The 16555-nt window shown below is 40.0% G+C and overlaps 1 protein-coding gene across 4 annotated transcripts in view; it reads left to right on the top strand.

Moving 5' to 3' along the window:
- SHLD2 (shieldin complex subunit 2) overlaps positions 1 to 16555 on the top strand; it is a 109385-nt gene that overhangs the window by 54167 nt on the left and 38663 nt on the right. For 3 of the 4 annotated variants that reach the window (XM_040242153.1, XM_040242155.1, XM_040242154.1), the window contains one exon: positions 13923 to 15452. In XM_040242153.1, coding sequence (XP_040098087.1) covers positions 13928 to 15452 — 1525 coding nt within the window. In that variant the 5' untranslated portion in view covers positions 13923 to 13927. Of the gene's footprint in view, positions 1 to 13867; positions 15453 to 16555 lie in introns of those variants that run through there. The other variant, XM_040242152.1, reaches the window with a different exon arrangement.

Below are 16555 nucleotides of genomic sequence, written 5' to 3'. Positions count from 1 at the left end.
CAGTACTTATGTACGGATATGAGAGTTGGACCATAAAGAAGGCTGAACACTGAAGATTTGATTCTTTTGAGTTATGGTGCTGGAGAAGATTCTTGAGAGTCCCTTGGACTGCAAGGAGATCAAACCAGTCAATCCTATAGGAAATCAACTCTGAATATTCATTGGAATGACTGATGTTGGAGCTCCAATACTTTGGACACCTGATGTGAAGAGCTGACTCTTTGGAAAAGACCCTCATGAGGGGAAAGATTGAAGGCAAAAGGAGAAGAGGGCAGCAAAGGATGAGATTGTTAGATAGCATCACTGAACTCAGTGGACATGAATGTGAGCAAACTCTGGGAGACAGTGAAGGACAGGGAAGCCTGGCATGCTGCGGTCCGTGGGGTCACAGAAGTTCAGACAGGACTCAGTGACTGAACGACAACCGCAGAGAGTGAAGAGTTCCGCGTGAGTGCACATAGTGTGTGGGCCGCTAGTGCCCAGTTATTTCTTAGCGTGGTGTATTAAGATGAGCTCAGTTGATTGGCTGGACTTAAAGAATAGAAGAATTATTTATTTTTTAGCACCACGGTAGCAGTCACTCTGGAGAACACATAGAAACTGTAACAATTGTTTCTAACGTCAAGATAGATGGCAGTAAACTGAATACTGGTTTTTAAAAAACAAATTAGACAAAATCTTTCCATATATAATCTTTGTTAGTCTCCTTGTTTTATGTATCAGTATATTTAGGAAAAGTTTTTGTAATAATACATAGCTTCATGACTTTAAGTGGCTATATAGTTTGCCTTTGTATGGATGTGCCATAATTTATTTGTCAAACCTCAGTCAGTGAGCGTTTTCCTCGCTTTTGTAACATGTTACATGGTGCTGCTGTGAACATCCCTGTAATGCATGGTATTTCCCCCTTCAGGTTAAATCCCTCCAAGTGATGCTGAACAGGGCCCTGTGGACTCCTGGGCACAGAGGTCTTTTTGTCCCCTGTTTCTTCCCAGGTGGCACTAGTGGTAAAGAAGCTGCCATTGGGCAGGAGACCCAGGTTCTATCCCTGGGTTCAGGAGATCCGCTATAGAAGGGACTGGCAACCCACTCCAGTATTCTTGCCTGGAGAATCCCATGGACAGAGGAGCCTGGTGAACTACGATACAGTCCATGGGATCTCAGAGTCAGATACGACTGAGTGACTAACACTGTCAGTTTTCTTATGGGCAAGATTCCACCCTCCATGACCTTCTCTCAGTTCCAAATGGCTGAACAGTTGTTAATCAAAGGAGGAACAGCAGTGAAACCACTGTGAGGCAAGATTAAAGGACCAGAGAGGCTCATCAAGATTAGGAGGCTAGGTCACCTAACACCCTGCACAGACCATAATCTTGTCAACAGCCCCACCCTTTTGAAACTTTGCAGAAGAAAGACTAGACTATCACTCACTACCTGACTGCATAAGCTTTCCATACTCTACAGAGAGAGGGAGCGCAGTTCTGGAGGCACGAGCCTGCTGCGTTCCCCCTTTGCCTGGCAAAGTAACAAAGCCACTCTTTCCTTCTCCTCCATAACTGTCTCCATATTTCTGTTTGGCAGTGATGCACAGAGAGCCAAGATTTTGCCAACAGAAGTATAATTATGGGGTTAAAGGGGTACAGAATTTTAAGACTTTCAACATACATTGCCATATTCCCCTCCAGAAAAGATTTTATCAGTATAAGTTATTTTGCTATACCCTTGTACCTTTTTCATGAATGTTTGCTTGTTTGATAGCTAGAAATGTTTTCTTAATAATTTATAATTTTTTATTTAATTTTATTAGAAGAATGAATGTTTTCTTTGTTTTTAACCATGGCTTTTTTTCTGTGATATAAACCTGGTGATCTTCAGTTTTTTCTATTTCTTTGTGTGTCTGTTCTTTCATACTCCTCATATATTAAGGATTTTAATCCAAATCTAATTTAAAATTCACTATTTTTTCAGTTTGGAAATAATTAAGGAAATGCAAATGAAACACCAGTGAAGTACCTTTGTGCCCTCACTACTAATTTCCCTAGTAAAATTACTTTTTAATATGCTTACAAATTTGTGGTGAGACGGAACTCATGGCCATTGTTTGGGGCTTTATAAACTGTGCAGTTCTTTTGCACACAGTGAGATAATATTAAGAACTATAACAATGTATGTCATCTTTGACCCAATAATTGCATACCTGGGCATCTATCACAAGAAAATAATTGAAAAGTAATTGAAAATAATTGAAAAATAATTAAATTTCTCAAATTATTTATTGCTGAAATGGCTGTAATAGTGATAAGTTAGAAACAAATGAGTGAAGTAGAAAGTAATGGGAACTAAATTAGATTCATCATGAAAACATTAAGCTAGCATTAAAAATGATTAGGAAGTTATAGGTTGACATAAGAGAGTAGCCTTACAGGGATTAAAGCAAAATATACAGTTATATCAATTTTATGGTTACAACTGTGTAAAAATACACATTAAAAGCAAAGCCCTAAAATACAGTGGTTTGGTTTTTACATGTCACTAAGCATGTATGTATAGAGTTTCCAGTGTTTAATTTAGTTTGTTGAATAAGTACTCTTGTGCCCATCTCACAGCAATAATGTAAGAAAGGGATTGATGTTATTCTCATTTGATAGATAAGGAAGCAATTATCACTGGACGTATAAAGAAATGTATTTTTTTGTTAGGGATGTTTTCAACTGTATACAGAAATATAAAGAATATATCATGTAGCTTCAACCATTTCAAGTTGCAGAGTATGGTTTTAACTCAAATCTATCTTACTGTAAAAACCATGCTTTTAATTATTACAGTCCTGTGCTACCTCTTCATTTTGTCGTTTGATACTTTTGAGTAGCTTTATGATGCTTGTATTTTTGGTAAAATGGACATGGAAAGGCATGATAACAGTGAGTTTATAAGTTGATGGTAAGATGGAGAAAGCATTCCCTTTTAACTGCTTATATTTTGTAACAAGCATTTCTAGTTGTAGTGTTCTACAAAGACAAACTTACTGATACGGTTCATCCTGTTTTATAAATCTTTGACCCATTCATTAGACTCTGACCACTCTAAAGATAAAGGACTATGGTTGCATTGGTCTTTCCGACTGAAATGGCCTTCTGCCGATTGAGAAATGGTGTAATTATTAACTATGGTAATGGATATGTACTTGCAGGTTTCATCTGGTATCTTAATGAGCTTTAACCCTCGGAGTCCACCCAAGCATTATCCAAGAATCATTGAAATGCATCCGCGTTCACAACTTAACTCTTCCGTCCATGTGTATTTGCTCGGATAGATATTTCGTTCCCCTCTACCCTCACTACACCCCATCCACCTGTTCACAGGCTCCAACTCCTATAAATCAGAGGAGTTAGTAGCTACAGCCTTAGCTGTAAAGACTTATTTCTTTGGGAAAAAAAAAAAAGTACTCTTTTGCATTAACAGGACCATACTTTCTAGTCAGTATTTTTTTTTTTTTTGATGGGGGAAGTAGGGGTCCCACACATACAGGGGTGTGTATTTAGACAAATAAGCGAAGGCATACTCAATAATTGTTATGTAGAAATAACCTTGTGTTTTATAGAGTTTTAATCTGCTTTGGACCTGTTTTGTACGAGAGGTCTTGTCTGAACTCTCAGGACTGCCTTCTGGCACCCCGTGTGCTTCAGTGACTTCCCTGCCTCGAGGGCAAGGAGAGCCCTGAATCTGGGAACCTGCAGCCTCTGGGCTCAGAACCTTCAGCCCTACCAAACTCGAATCCATGGGCTGTGTAATCTAGTCTGGATATATAGTCATTTAGTCAGATTTTCCCTTCAAGAAAGAGACTAAATAGAACATTGCTTTCTTTTTTTAAATTGAAGTATGGTTGATGTACAATCTATATGTTTCATGTGTACAACATAGCAATTCATAATTTTTGAAGGTTATATTCCATTTATAGTCATTAAAAAGTACTACCTATATTCCCTGTATTTTATCCTTGTGGCTTATTTATTTTATTTTATACTGTTATCTTGCCCTCTGCCTTCCCACTTGCTACTGGTAACCACTAGTTTGTTCTCTATATCTGTTGAGTCTGTTTCTTTTTTGTTACGTTCATTAGTATGTTTAGTTTTTAGATTCCACATATAAGTTATGTCATATTTGTCTTTCTCTGACTTCACTTAGCATAATATCCTCCAGGTCCATCATGTTGTTTCAAATAGCAAACTTATTTTTAAATGGCTGAGTAGTATCCTATTGTGTATATAATGTATACCGTATGTTCTTTATCCATTCATGTGTTGATGGACACTAACGTTGCTTCCATATCTTGGCTGTAGTAAATAGCGCTGCTTTGAGCATTGGGGTGCCGGTATTTTTTTGAATTATCTCTTTGTTTTTTAGGTATATATCCAGGAGTGGCATTGCTGGGTCATGTGGTAGTTCTCTTTTTAGGTACCTCCATAAGAACGTTGCTTTTTTTCCAATCATCTACTGTGCTAGTATCATGATACTAGAAATATAAGTCTGATGTTACGGAGAATGGTTGGTTCAATATAGACGAGTAAAGCATGATTGGATATTTAGTAGTAAAATGAATGCAGTTGGCTGGAATTCTGCAGTGTTGTAGGGAATGAAAAGATGAGATGGCCCAAGGAGAAAGAGAAAGAAAAATCAAAGAGGCAGAAGAATTATTTAGGAAAGAGTAGTGTTCTAAACATTAAGGAAAGACTTTCACAATTGGAGTGGTGAAGTACTGTGGATACTTAAATAACAATTTGTACTTCACTGTTGTCTTAACAGAGATAGGAAGTAGAAGTCAGATTGCAGGACATTTAGGAGGACATGTTAAGTGAGGGCCTAGAAGCAGTGAGTGCCGTGCGCCCTGTAAACGTTTTGGAGATCACGTATAGCCGGTCTGTCCCGTGACTAACACAGCTGAGGGTGCTTTACTGGCCCCTATTTTGGGCTGGGGAGGAGGGATGTCTTGGGACTATATTGTACTACTTTTTTATGAATAATATTTAAATATAGTTTCAAAATTTTGTCACTAACCATAGTCCAGTGAGTCTATGAAAAATGCAGGTAATGGACAGTCCTACTTCAGTTGAATTGCCCCAGGCTTCTCCGTCTTAGGGACACCCTGCATGTTTCTGTGATAGTTCAGTATCTCAATTTTACATTTGTCAATTTAGCTCTCCCATTAAAATATAAGCTCCTTAAAGCTCTTTGTTATTGTTGAGTTCCCAGTACTTAGCATGATGCCTGACACCTACTAGTATTTATTAAGTGAATCAGTGAATAGATCAATAGTTTTCTGTGTTTTTTTTTAAGCAGAAAAGTATTCTAATTTGATGATCTCACAGAATCAAAAAAGTAGAATGTTTCAGGAAAGAGGAATTGATAATCAATTTCAAATGGCGGTAAGATGAGGGTTAAAAACTGATCTTTGGATTTGGCTATTAGGGGTCATTGGTTTCCATAGTAAAAAGTGTTATACAAAATGATTGAAGTAAGAGCCATATTTAAGTGGATTGAAGAATAAATGGGAAGGGAGAACAAAGAAACAATATGGAAGCTTGTTTTCTTATTTTTTATTTTTTAATTTATTTATTCTTAATTGAAGGATAATTGCTTTACAGAATTTTGTTGTTTTCTGTCAAACCTCAACATGAATCAGCCATAGATATAATTAGTTGAAGCTAACGGGAAGAAACTGTTGGAGAAAAACCCAAAGATTCGAGAAAGGGAAATTCGTTAATGTAGTAATTTAATGTTTTGATTTGAAGATATCTAAGTGTTTCTACACAGAACTATACAAAAAGATCTTCACGACCCAGATATCACAATGGTATAATCGCTCACCTAGAGCCAGACATCCTGGAATGTGAAGTCAAGTGGGCCTTAGGAAGCATCACTACGAACAAAGCTAGTGGAGGTGATGGAATTCCAGTTGAGCTCTTTCAAATCCTAAAAGATGATGCTGTGAGAGTGCTGCACTCAGTATGCCAGCAGATTTGGAAAACTCAGCAGTGACCACAGGACTGGAAAAGGTCTGTTTTCATTCCAATCCCCGAGAAAGGCAATGCCAAAGAATGCTCACACTACCACACAATTGCACTCATCTCACACACTAGCAAAGTAATACTCAAGATTCTCCAAGCCAGACTTCAACAGAATGTGAACCGTGAACTTCCAGATGTTCAAGCTGGATTTAGAAAAGGCAGAGGAACCAGAGATCAGATTGCCAACATCCACTGGATCATTGAAAAAGCAAGAGAGTTCCAGAAAAACATCTACTTCTGCTTTATTGACTGTGCTAAAGCCTTTGACTGTGTGGATCACAACAAACTGGAAAATTCTTCAAGAGACGGGAATACCAGACCACCTGACCTGCCTCCTGAGAAATCTGTATGCAGGTCAAGAAGCAACAGTTAGAACTGGACATGGAACAACAGACTGGTTCCAAATTGGGAATGGAGTATGTCAAGGCTGTATATTGTCACCCTGCTTATTTAACTTATATGCAGAGTACATCATGAGACGTGCTGGACTGGATGAAGCACGAGCTGGAATCAAGATTGCCGGGAGAAATATCAATAACCTCAGATATGCAGATGACACCACCGTTATGGCAAAAAGCGAAGAAGAACTAAAGAGCCTCCTGATGAAAGTAAAAGTGGAGAGTAAAAAAGATTGCTTCAAGCTCAACATTCAGAAAACGAAGGTCATGGCATCTGGTCCCATCACTTCTTGGCAATTAGATGGGGAAACAATGGAAACAGTGACAGACTTTATTTTTTGGGGCTCCAAAATCACTGCAGATGGTGACATGGTGACTGCAGCCATGAAATTAAAAGATGCTTGCTCCTTGGAAGAAAAGTTATGACCAACCTAGACAGGATATTAAAAAGCAGAGACATTATTTTGGTAAGAAAGGTCTGTCTAGTCAAAGGTGTGGTTTTTGCAGTAGTCATATATGGATGTGAGAGTTGGACTATAAAGAAAGCTGAGTGCCGAAGAATGGATGCTTTTGAACTGTGGTGTTGGAGAAGACTCTTGAGAGTCCCTTGGACTGCAAGGAGATCCAACCAATCAGTCCTAAAGGAAATCAGTCCTGAATATTCATTGGAAGGACTGCTGCTGAAGCTAAAACTCCAATACTTTGGCCACCTGATATGAAGAGCTGACTTATTTGAAGAGCCCCTGATGCTGGGAAAGATTGAAGGCGGGAGGAGAAGGGGACGACAGAGAATAAGATGGTTGGATGGCATCACTGACTCAATGGATATGAGTCTGAGTAAACTGTGGGAGTTGGTGATGGACAGGGAAGCCTGGCATGCTGCAGTCCATGGGGTCGCAAAGAGTCGGACACGACTGAGCGACTGAACTAAACTGAACTGAAGTATTTCTGCCTACGTATCTGGATAATATATTCCTCCCTCTTCCACTTGGTTTTGATGTCAGTATCTTTTGAGAGTGTTTTTGCTGTGCTATTTGGAGCCCCATAGTGACCAATTTATTAGTGATATATAAATTTTAAAAAAGTGTAGTGTTAGTCGCTCAGTCATGTTTGACTCTTTGGGACCTGTAGCCTGCCAGTCTCCTCTGTCCATGGGATTTTCTGGGCAAGAATACAGGAGTGGATTACCATTTCCTTCTCGGGATCCTCCCAACCCAAGGATCGAACCCAGATCTCCCACGTTACAGCAGGTTCTTCACTGTCTGAACCACCAGGGAAGCCCAATATATAAATAGTAAACCATCAATTAGATCTAATATATCAATTATTTTTTCTGCAGATTATTATTTCTCTGAGGATTAGATGAGGTCAGTATATGTGGTTATAGTACTTAATGATACTTAGCCCTCTTTGTTTTGTTATGGGTCAACACACCTAAACTTACTATAATTTTGTTTCTTTAGTAATAATTCACTATTATAAGACTGTTTGAAAATAGCAGTATATCTTTGTTTTAACTGGTAATAAGTTAAAAGTTGCCATCTTTGTTGTCAACTCTCATTCAGCAATATTAGATTTAGGTCCATTGTTGTACTGGAACATCATGTCCAGTTTGAAGATTGTGAAAGAAAAGCCTGAATTATCAAACAAAAAAAGATCTATTATGAAAATAATAACCATTCATCATTCATCACAATAAAACTTTTAAAATATAGATGTCTTTGAAAAATCATCTTTAGTCTTGCTTCTCAGTTTTCCTTTCTAGGGTTTTTTTTAAGGTTATACCATATTTCTGAACAATATAAGGACTATATTTTCCTCGTTAGAAGAATCAGCGTGGTTAGCACAGTTGATGCCCTTTACGTGTGCTTCACCCATCACATCCCCATTCCTCCTTCCTGAAGGTAACCACAATCCTGGATTTTGTGTTTTAATCTGAGACACATTTTAAAATTCAACATGTTGATATCATAAGTTGTCTATTCTTCACATTCCTTCTTTCATTTAAAATTATGTTTATAAGATGTATCCATGTTAATATGTAACTTGTGTTCATTTATTTTTCTGCCATATAGCAGTCATTCTCTGAATATCCCATGACTTGTCTCCTCTTCATGGATTTTTAGGTTCTAAATATTTTTTTTTTATAAAGTCCTCCCTGATGATTCTTGCGCATGTATTCTTCTGTGGATGCGGGCAAGCGTTCTCCAGAGCAGAAACTTGGAAGTGGCATTATTTGGTTGTGAGGTATGAGCAGCCTCACCTTCACAAGATTGTCAGAGCTGTGTAAGAGTTCCCCAACCTTGGGTGTGATTAGACTGCTTAACTCTTTTCCAAGTTTGAAAAAATATTTCTTAAAAACAACAACAAAGAAGAAGGCTTGTATTATAGCATATTTAAAAGATGTACAAAAGTAGAGTGATTAGAGAAGTGTTCCATCAACATGCCTGGACATAAGGCCCATCTTGTTTAATCTGTAACCTCATCCTGTCTCCCCTCCTGGTGTTCTAAGGAAATTAGGAAATGGCACACCATTTTACATGCAAACAGTCATTTTGCATCTTTGGCACATAGCCTTTCATATATAGCCTTAGATCCCACTAAAAAAACCCAGTAATCCCTTAGTGTTATAAAATACCAAAGTTTCAGTTTTTCCAGTTGCCTTATATTTTTACACTTGTGTCTTCAAATCAAAATCTAAATAAGGTCCACACTATGTAACTGGTTTCAATCTACAGATTCCCTCTGCTGTCCCTCATAACATCTACCTGGTTATATTAGTAGTCATTAATGGCTGTTGCCTAGAAAATCCATGACTCATTAGGAGTCATCAGTCTTTTGGTTGTTGTTTATTAGCAGAATATCACTGTAAGGAAAGATTTCCTCTCATCGTATATTTGGCCATCTTGAGATTCTCTTAGTAGAGAAAACAGGGTAAAATGTTTTCCTTTTATTCACCAACGGTTTTGAAACAGTCACAGTATCCTCTGAAGGTGATCACTGAGTGAGTTTGTTTTAGTTGTTTGTATGAGTTCATGGATATACGCATGTCGGATTTGTTCCAGTCCATCTTGGTGGTCGTCCTGACTGTGCTCAGATTGCCCAGTTGTGGCAGTGGGAGCCTCTTCAAGTTGGCTCCTCAATTCTTTTGGCAGAGTCCTGCTAGTCTCCGACTCTTCTCTTGTATGATGAGATGTTTCAGGTTCATTTTGTATATCTCCTGCCCCAAATCTAGAATCAGCCATTTCTCTAAGGAGACTTGGTGTTGCAGCCACCCTCTGCCTATCACGTACCAAAATGCCAGTCTCTTAGAAGGAAAGGAAGTGATTATTAGATAGTTTAGGCACAGTGAGCCATTCTTATCAAGGCATAGTGGGAACCTACCTGAAATCAAAATGCACAAATGCCTGCCAAGGGCCCACATTACAAGCAGGCCTTCTTAAGGATGGTAGTCTCAAGCTTGGTATGTTAACTCTCTTCCGCACAGGTGCCTGTTAGGGATACCACATCCTCCTGATTCTGATCCCACCTCACATTTCCTCACCATACATTCCTGCTCACTCTCCTGTGCTAGCTTTTCCTCATCTCCTCAACTTCTTGCTCAGGGGCCCAGTACTTGTATCTCAAGGAGAATGTTGATAAGAATGTTGGATACTGCTACTGCTGCTAAGTCACGTCAGTCGTGTCCAACTCTGTGTGACCCCATAGAAGGCAGCCCATCAGGCTCCTCCATCCGTGGGATTCTCCAGGCAAGAACACTGGAGTGGGTTGCCATTTCCTTCTCCAATGCATGAAAGCTTAAAGTGAAAGAAGTCGCTCAGTCATGTCCGACTCTTAGTGACCCCACGGACTGCAGCCCACCAGGCTCCTCTGTCCATGGGGGTTTCCAGGCAAGAGTACTGGAGTGGGTTGCCAGTGCCTTCTCCGAATGTTGGATAAAGAGTCAGGAATTCAGAAGAGAGACTGATGGAGATAAACATCTGGTGGGCATTAGTGATGGAGATATACATCGGGTAGTCATTAGTCATTACATCAGATGTACATCTGGTAGTCATTAGTCATTATAGCAGATATACATCTGGAAGTTATTAGTGATGGAGGCAGACATCTGCTAGTTATTAGAAGGTATTCAGATCCTGAGACTGAATGACAATTACCTAGGGAGTGAGTCCAGAGAGAGACCCAAGTACTGGGCCCCTGAGCAAGAAGCTGAGGAGATGAGGAGGAGGAGGCAGCAAAGGAGGCTGAGAACGAGCGTATGGTGAGGTGTGTGAGCTGGGGTGAGAATCAGGAGGCTGCGGCACTCCGAAAGCCGGAAGAAAGGAAGAAAGAGGTGATCAGTGCTGACAGTCTAAGCTGAAAATGGGGAGTTGACTGATTCCAGTATGGAGGTTATTGGAGACCTTGAAATACGTTGTCTCAGTGGGGTCTTTTGGACCAATGCTTGATAGGAGTGGATTTAAGAAAAAAATGGGGTAAGAGGGAATATAGACAGTTCTTTCAAGGAATTTTGCTGTAGAGGGGAGCAGAAAAGCGGTACAATAAGTGGAGGAGTAGAGAAGCTGAGGACTAACAGCGTGAGGAGTAGTCACAACGTGTTTGTGTGTTGATGGAGATGCCCCAGTGAAGAAAGAAAACCAAGATGTAGGAGAGAAATGGAGGACTGTTGAAGCCTGGGGAGGAAGGAGGTCATAAGATCTGTTTAAGTGAGGAAGAGATGGCCTTAGACTCACAAAGAGTTGATTCATATTAAAGTGGCAAAGTATACGGGAAAGATAGAGGTCGGTAGGGATGTTGCTGGCAACTTGTGAATGGTCATCAGCTGCACAAGGACGGGGAGGAGGTGCTGAGCTTTAAAGAGTATGAAAGAGTTGTCCTGAAAAATGAGTGGACAGGGAAAGATAAGATGTCTGGGTACCACCCTGAGGTTAGTAGTAATGATCTTAAAATGAGACTAGTTTTCGTTGGGTATGGTTGTAGAGTGGGTGTGATTGAACCAGGGCTTGAGTTTAGCTGGAGAGGAGAGTAGCAGAATTAAAGAAGTATGGTAGGGAGTGATTATAATGACCCTAGACTCTAAGCATTTTAAGGAGGGAAGTGAAGAATGAGGCTATAAAAATGAGTTACGATCATTGCGTTCAACATAGATCCCACGTGGTCAAAGAGTTGTTGTAGTCATCCATTTAGAGGGAGTAAGTCAAAGACAGGAGAAAGTAGTCAGTGGGTTGAAAGCTTAAATTGAAATTAAGGAAATGTATAGTGAGGTCACTTAGTCGTGTCTAACTTTTTGTGACCCCATGGACTGTAGCCTACCAGGCTCCTCCATCCATGGGATTTTCCAGGCAAGAGTACTGGAGTGGATTGCTATTTCCTTCTCCAGGGGATCTTCCCAACCCAGGGATCGAACCCGGGTCTCCTGCATTGTAGGCAGACGCTTTACAGTCTGAGCCACTGTGGCACTTTTAAGGAAATGTATAGTTATTGTTAATGATAGGGCATATGATTATGAGAATGAATAACTGAGATAGGGTGGAGAACAAAATCAGTAGAGGAGAAGAGGACAGGGAACCAAGAGGCCAGTGTGTTAGCAGGAACACCCACACTGATAGTGAAATCACAAGAATTATAGTCAGATAGGTTATTAAATTAGAAAGAGGTGACCGTGAGCCACTCAAGGACTGATGAGAGTGACTGGGGACTGTAGCTGTGGTTTCCTGTATACTGCCGTACTTCCATATAGACTTTTCATGGTTTGAAAGCTTCTTACCTTTTTACAAAGGACTCTGTACTCTGATCAAAAGTCCTCAATCATACCATGGTCTTTCGTAACCCTGCCTTTTACAGCTGCTTATTCTTTTGTTTAGATGCTTACAGCCATAGGACTTGCCTTCCATAGGAGTATTGTTCCCCAGTAGACTTCTATTTCCTATTTCTAGTTTACATTCACTGTTTTTTTCTCCTTTTTTTTTTAAACCAGACTGACAGTTCCCTTAGGCCAAGGACCTTATTTGTCTTTTTGTCCCTGTAGCACTATCAAAAATTTATCCGCAAACTCTAGGAATGATACTTTTGGAAAGTCAGTTACTATCAAGTCAGTAGTGGTATGATTCTCTATTTTTATCTCACTAAATATGATGCTTACTTAGATTTACTTATAGCAAGTGCCCACAGTTAATGAAAAAATATTTAAATTATAATGAGTTTCTTTTGTCTGTATATTACAAAATGGCTATTCTTAATCTGTTTGCATTTTAGAGAAGATTAGAAATACAGAAGCAGGGCTTCCCTGCTGGCTCAATAGTGAAGAATCAGCCTGCCAACGCAGGAGACACAGGTTTGATCCCTGCTCCAGGAACATCCCATGTGCTGCAGAGCAACTAAACCTGTGTCCCACAACTTCCGAGCCCGTGCTCTGCGACAAGAGGAACCACCACACTGCGAAGCCCGCACACCACCACTCAGGAGTAGCCTCTGCCTGCCGCAGCTGCAGAAAAGCCTGTGCAGAAACGGAGGGACCAGCACAGCCAAAAAACTAAATAAACAAAGTTATTTTTAAAAGACACAGAAGCAATTATTGATTGTGCTTATAGATTGAAGATAGATAATATAGTCACTTGTACATTTTGAAAAAAGCCTTGGTTTTTTATTTTCTCCTTACTGGTTCAAGCCTCTATTTTGGGATTTTGGAATTGAGTTCACAGTTGAAGGAAGAAGGCCCTAAAAAGAAAACAAGGGATTTCAAGGTGACTGTAATACAGCTAAACAAATGCTGTTTATTCCCTTCTTTACTAACTTACTGTTTAAATGGTGCAGGTTTTGGGACTCCCCTGTCAGTCCAGTGGTTAAGACTCTGCATTCCCAATGCAGGGGACATGGGTTTGATCCCTGGAACGAAGACCCTACATGCTGCACTGAGCAGCCAAAAGAAAAAAAAAGAGTGCCAGTTTTTACAACCAGGAGTGAACATACTAAAAGTTTACTCATTTGTTGTTAGTATGCTTAATTTTATTTTCCTTAAAGAGAGTCTTTATGTGAGTATTTTTTGTGCATATTTTGATTTTTCCTCATGATTACTTATGTATTTGTTATTTTTTAATTGAGTAAGAATATAAATCACCTTTATTAATTATGTTTTTGATTTATATTACATTTGCTTTCGGGCTGCTGCTGCTGCTGCTAAGTCGCTTCAGTCGTGTCCAACTCTGTGTGACCCCATAGACGGCAGCCCACCAGGCTCCTCCGTCCCTGAGATTCTCCAGGCAAGAACACTGGAGTGGGTTGCATTTCCTTCTCCAGTGCATGCATGCATGCTAAGTCGCTTCAACCATGTCTGACTCTGTGCGACCCTATGGTCAGCAGCCCACCATGCTCCTCTGTCCAGGCTATTATAAGTTAATTTCAATATATAAAAATTTCTGACAAATGCTTATTTTAGATTTTTCTTTTTCTTTTTTTTTAGAAACTATGAGTGGAGGATCTCAAGTTCACATTTTTTGGGGTGCTCCAGTCAGTCCACTGGAAATGACAGTCTCACAGGAACCAACTTCTTTAGCGTCCCCTGCTGAGACCTGGAAAGAAATTCAGGTTTTGTACAATCACCATTCCTTAAAGCTGAAGGATGAAAAATGCAGGCACAAAAATCTCGAGGACTATCAGGGCCTGAAACCTCCGGGCCTTCCAGATCTTCCTCATGGTCATTTTCCAGCAAATTCTATGAGCAGATCTGTTCACATGAAGGATGGCACCACACATTGCATTTCTGAAACACGAACTGTAAAGTCCCAGAAGAGTTACCTCTTGGGAATGAGTGATAGAACCAACTCCAGTGAGCAAATATGTGGATTTACGGGAGGAGTTCAGCATGTTACTGAAGAAGAACAGTATCAAAAGCTTTCCAGTGAACTTAAGAAAACCACAAATGAACAGCATGATCAATCAAACATATGTGGTCAGAACATTCCAAAAAATTCCTTTCATTTAGATCTTAAGTGTGCAGCTGTATTGGGTGTGGTCTGTGGTGCTGAACAGACCAACATGCCAGAAGCTGCCCTCCGTACAGCAACAGAGCACCGTGAAATACGGAACCAGTGTCTGGAGTTCTTTCCCTCTAACACAGTAGACAAACCAAGGCCTGAAGGAACAGTTGGGAAGGTGTCAGGTCTTAAAATATCCACTGATACTGAATTTCTTAGTATAATGACCTCCAGCCAGGTTGCTTTTTTAGCTCAAAGGAAATATAAAGGGCAGAAGTCTATAAATAAAGGGACCATAAACATGGAGACTGAACCAGAGGCAAGTTATGGGGAAATCAGAATAACTGAGGATAATTTGATTCAGTCCAAAGATGATTCTGCAGAAGGAAATGAAGATGGACAGAACCAAGCCTGTTCCCTTGAACTTTTTAGTCCTGTTTGTCCTGAAACAAAAAGTAGCCACACGGTCTTAAACGCTAATAAGGATCTTGAAGAAAACATAGGATCTCAAGAACTTTTCAATTTTGATGATAAATTTCAACCAAATGAGATATGCATTGAGTCATGTAACTCAGGAATACTGTGTTCGCAACTAAATACCTTCCACAAAAGTTCTGGTAAGAGAAGTTGGACCTCTGAAGATAAATCAGGCCATCCTCAGGCTCTATCTGAAGTCCCCCACGTAGCTAAGAAAATTAAGTTGTTTTCTAATGAGAGAGATCATACTGTAACAGTGGGCCAGAGGAACATGTCTGGATTTAATGGCGTTAAAAAAACCTCATTAATAAAAAACTGTGATTCTGAACGTCAGAAATACAATTGCTTAGTCATGGTGTTATCTCCATGTCACATGAAAGAAATAAATATAAAATCTGGACCAAATTCTGGCTCTAAAGTGCCTTTAGCAACAATTGTGGTAACTGACCAATCAGAAATTAAGAAGAAGGTGTTTCTGTGGAGGACTGCAGCATTCTGGGGACTTACTGTGTTTCTTGGAGATATAATTTTACTCACAGGTAAGGTCATTGTGGTAAGTATCTTTTTATTTTACAGAGCTGTTGCCTTTTCCCCCCTCCCACCTTAGCCCCTGAAGGATTCTTTCCTTACCATTTGCTACTTAGGGTTCGAGCATGACTGAGTCCCTTACAGCGTCTGTGTTGGTCTCCTCATCCATGCATTGCCGTTTCTGGGTGTTTACCTGTCCTTCTTTGTTCTGTCCCTCCTTCCCACTGTCCCTTCTGTTCCTCCTCCTGTTTGAGAAGTCTTCTCTGGTTTCTTCTCCTTTCATTCACTATGCTAGCATTCATGTTGTGTCTCATCGGGCTCTTTCTTTATTTTCTTATGGTTTTATTTATGTATGTCTTATTTGTAACCCTTTTCTTTAGCTGTGTTAACAGGACGACATTTCTACTATTCCATCCCTAGTAAAGCTGTGCACACTACATTCTTACTGAGGGAATATGGAATTTCTATTGCATTTTAAAATTATTAAAATTACCAAAGACCCTTGAACTGCATGGGCCCCTTTTTGTGTGTATGTTTTTCAGTAGTGAACACTCCAGTGCTCCGCCATTGCTGGCTGGTTGCATCCATGGATGCAGAAGAACAAGAGATTCAGAGGGCTGGCTAAAGCAATAGATGGATCAACTCTGTGTTATCCAAGGGTCACTGCTGATCACATTTGGAAATATGGAAAGGAGAAACTGCCGCTATTATTACCAGCCGCATATGACTGCCAGTGGAGTGTGGGAGTATTGCCTTCCAGTTACCTTGCCTGTGCTCCTCAATCACGTCTGCATATGGATAATAATGGACATTCACTGGGAACTTAGTCCCTGTTTAGACATTAAATATCTTTCAACTCATTATGTAACAATTGCATGAGGAGAGCGCTGCTTGTCTTCCCCATTTTTCAGCTTGAAAATGCAGACCCAGGGAAGTGAAGTAACTTACCCGCTGCCAGCCAGCTAGGAGGTGGCAAAGCAGGGCTTCACCCAGACTCTAGAATCCCTACTCTCAATATATAGTTGTAATCATGAAAAGCTGGAATCAAGATTGCTGGGAGAAATATCAATCACCTCAGATATGCAGATGACAGCACTCTTATGGCAGAAAGAAA

This window comes from Oryx dammah, unplaced genomic scaffold (assembly GCF_014754425.2).
Source record: "Oryx dammah isolate SB20612 unplaced genomic scaffold, SCBI_Odam_1.1 HiC_scaffold_6, whole genome shotgun sequence".
Taxonomy (NCBI): Eukaryota; Metazoa; Chordata; class Mammalia; order Artiodactyla; family Bovidae; genus Oryx; species Oryx dammah.
Note: the sequence above shows the minus strand (reverse complement) of the source record. Positions and strands in the feature narration are given on the sequence as shown.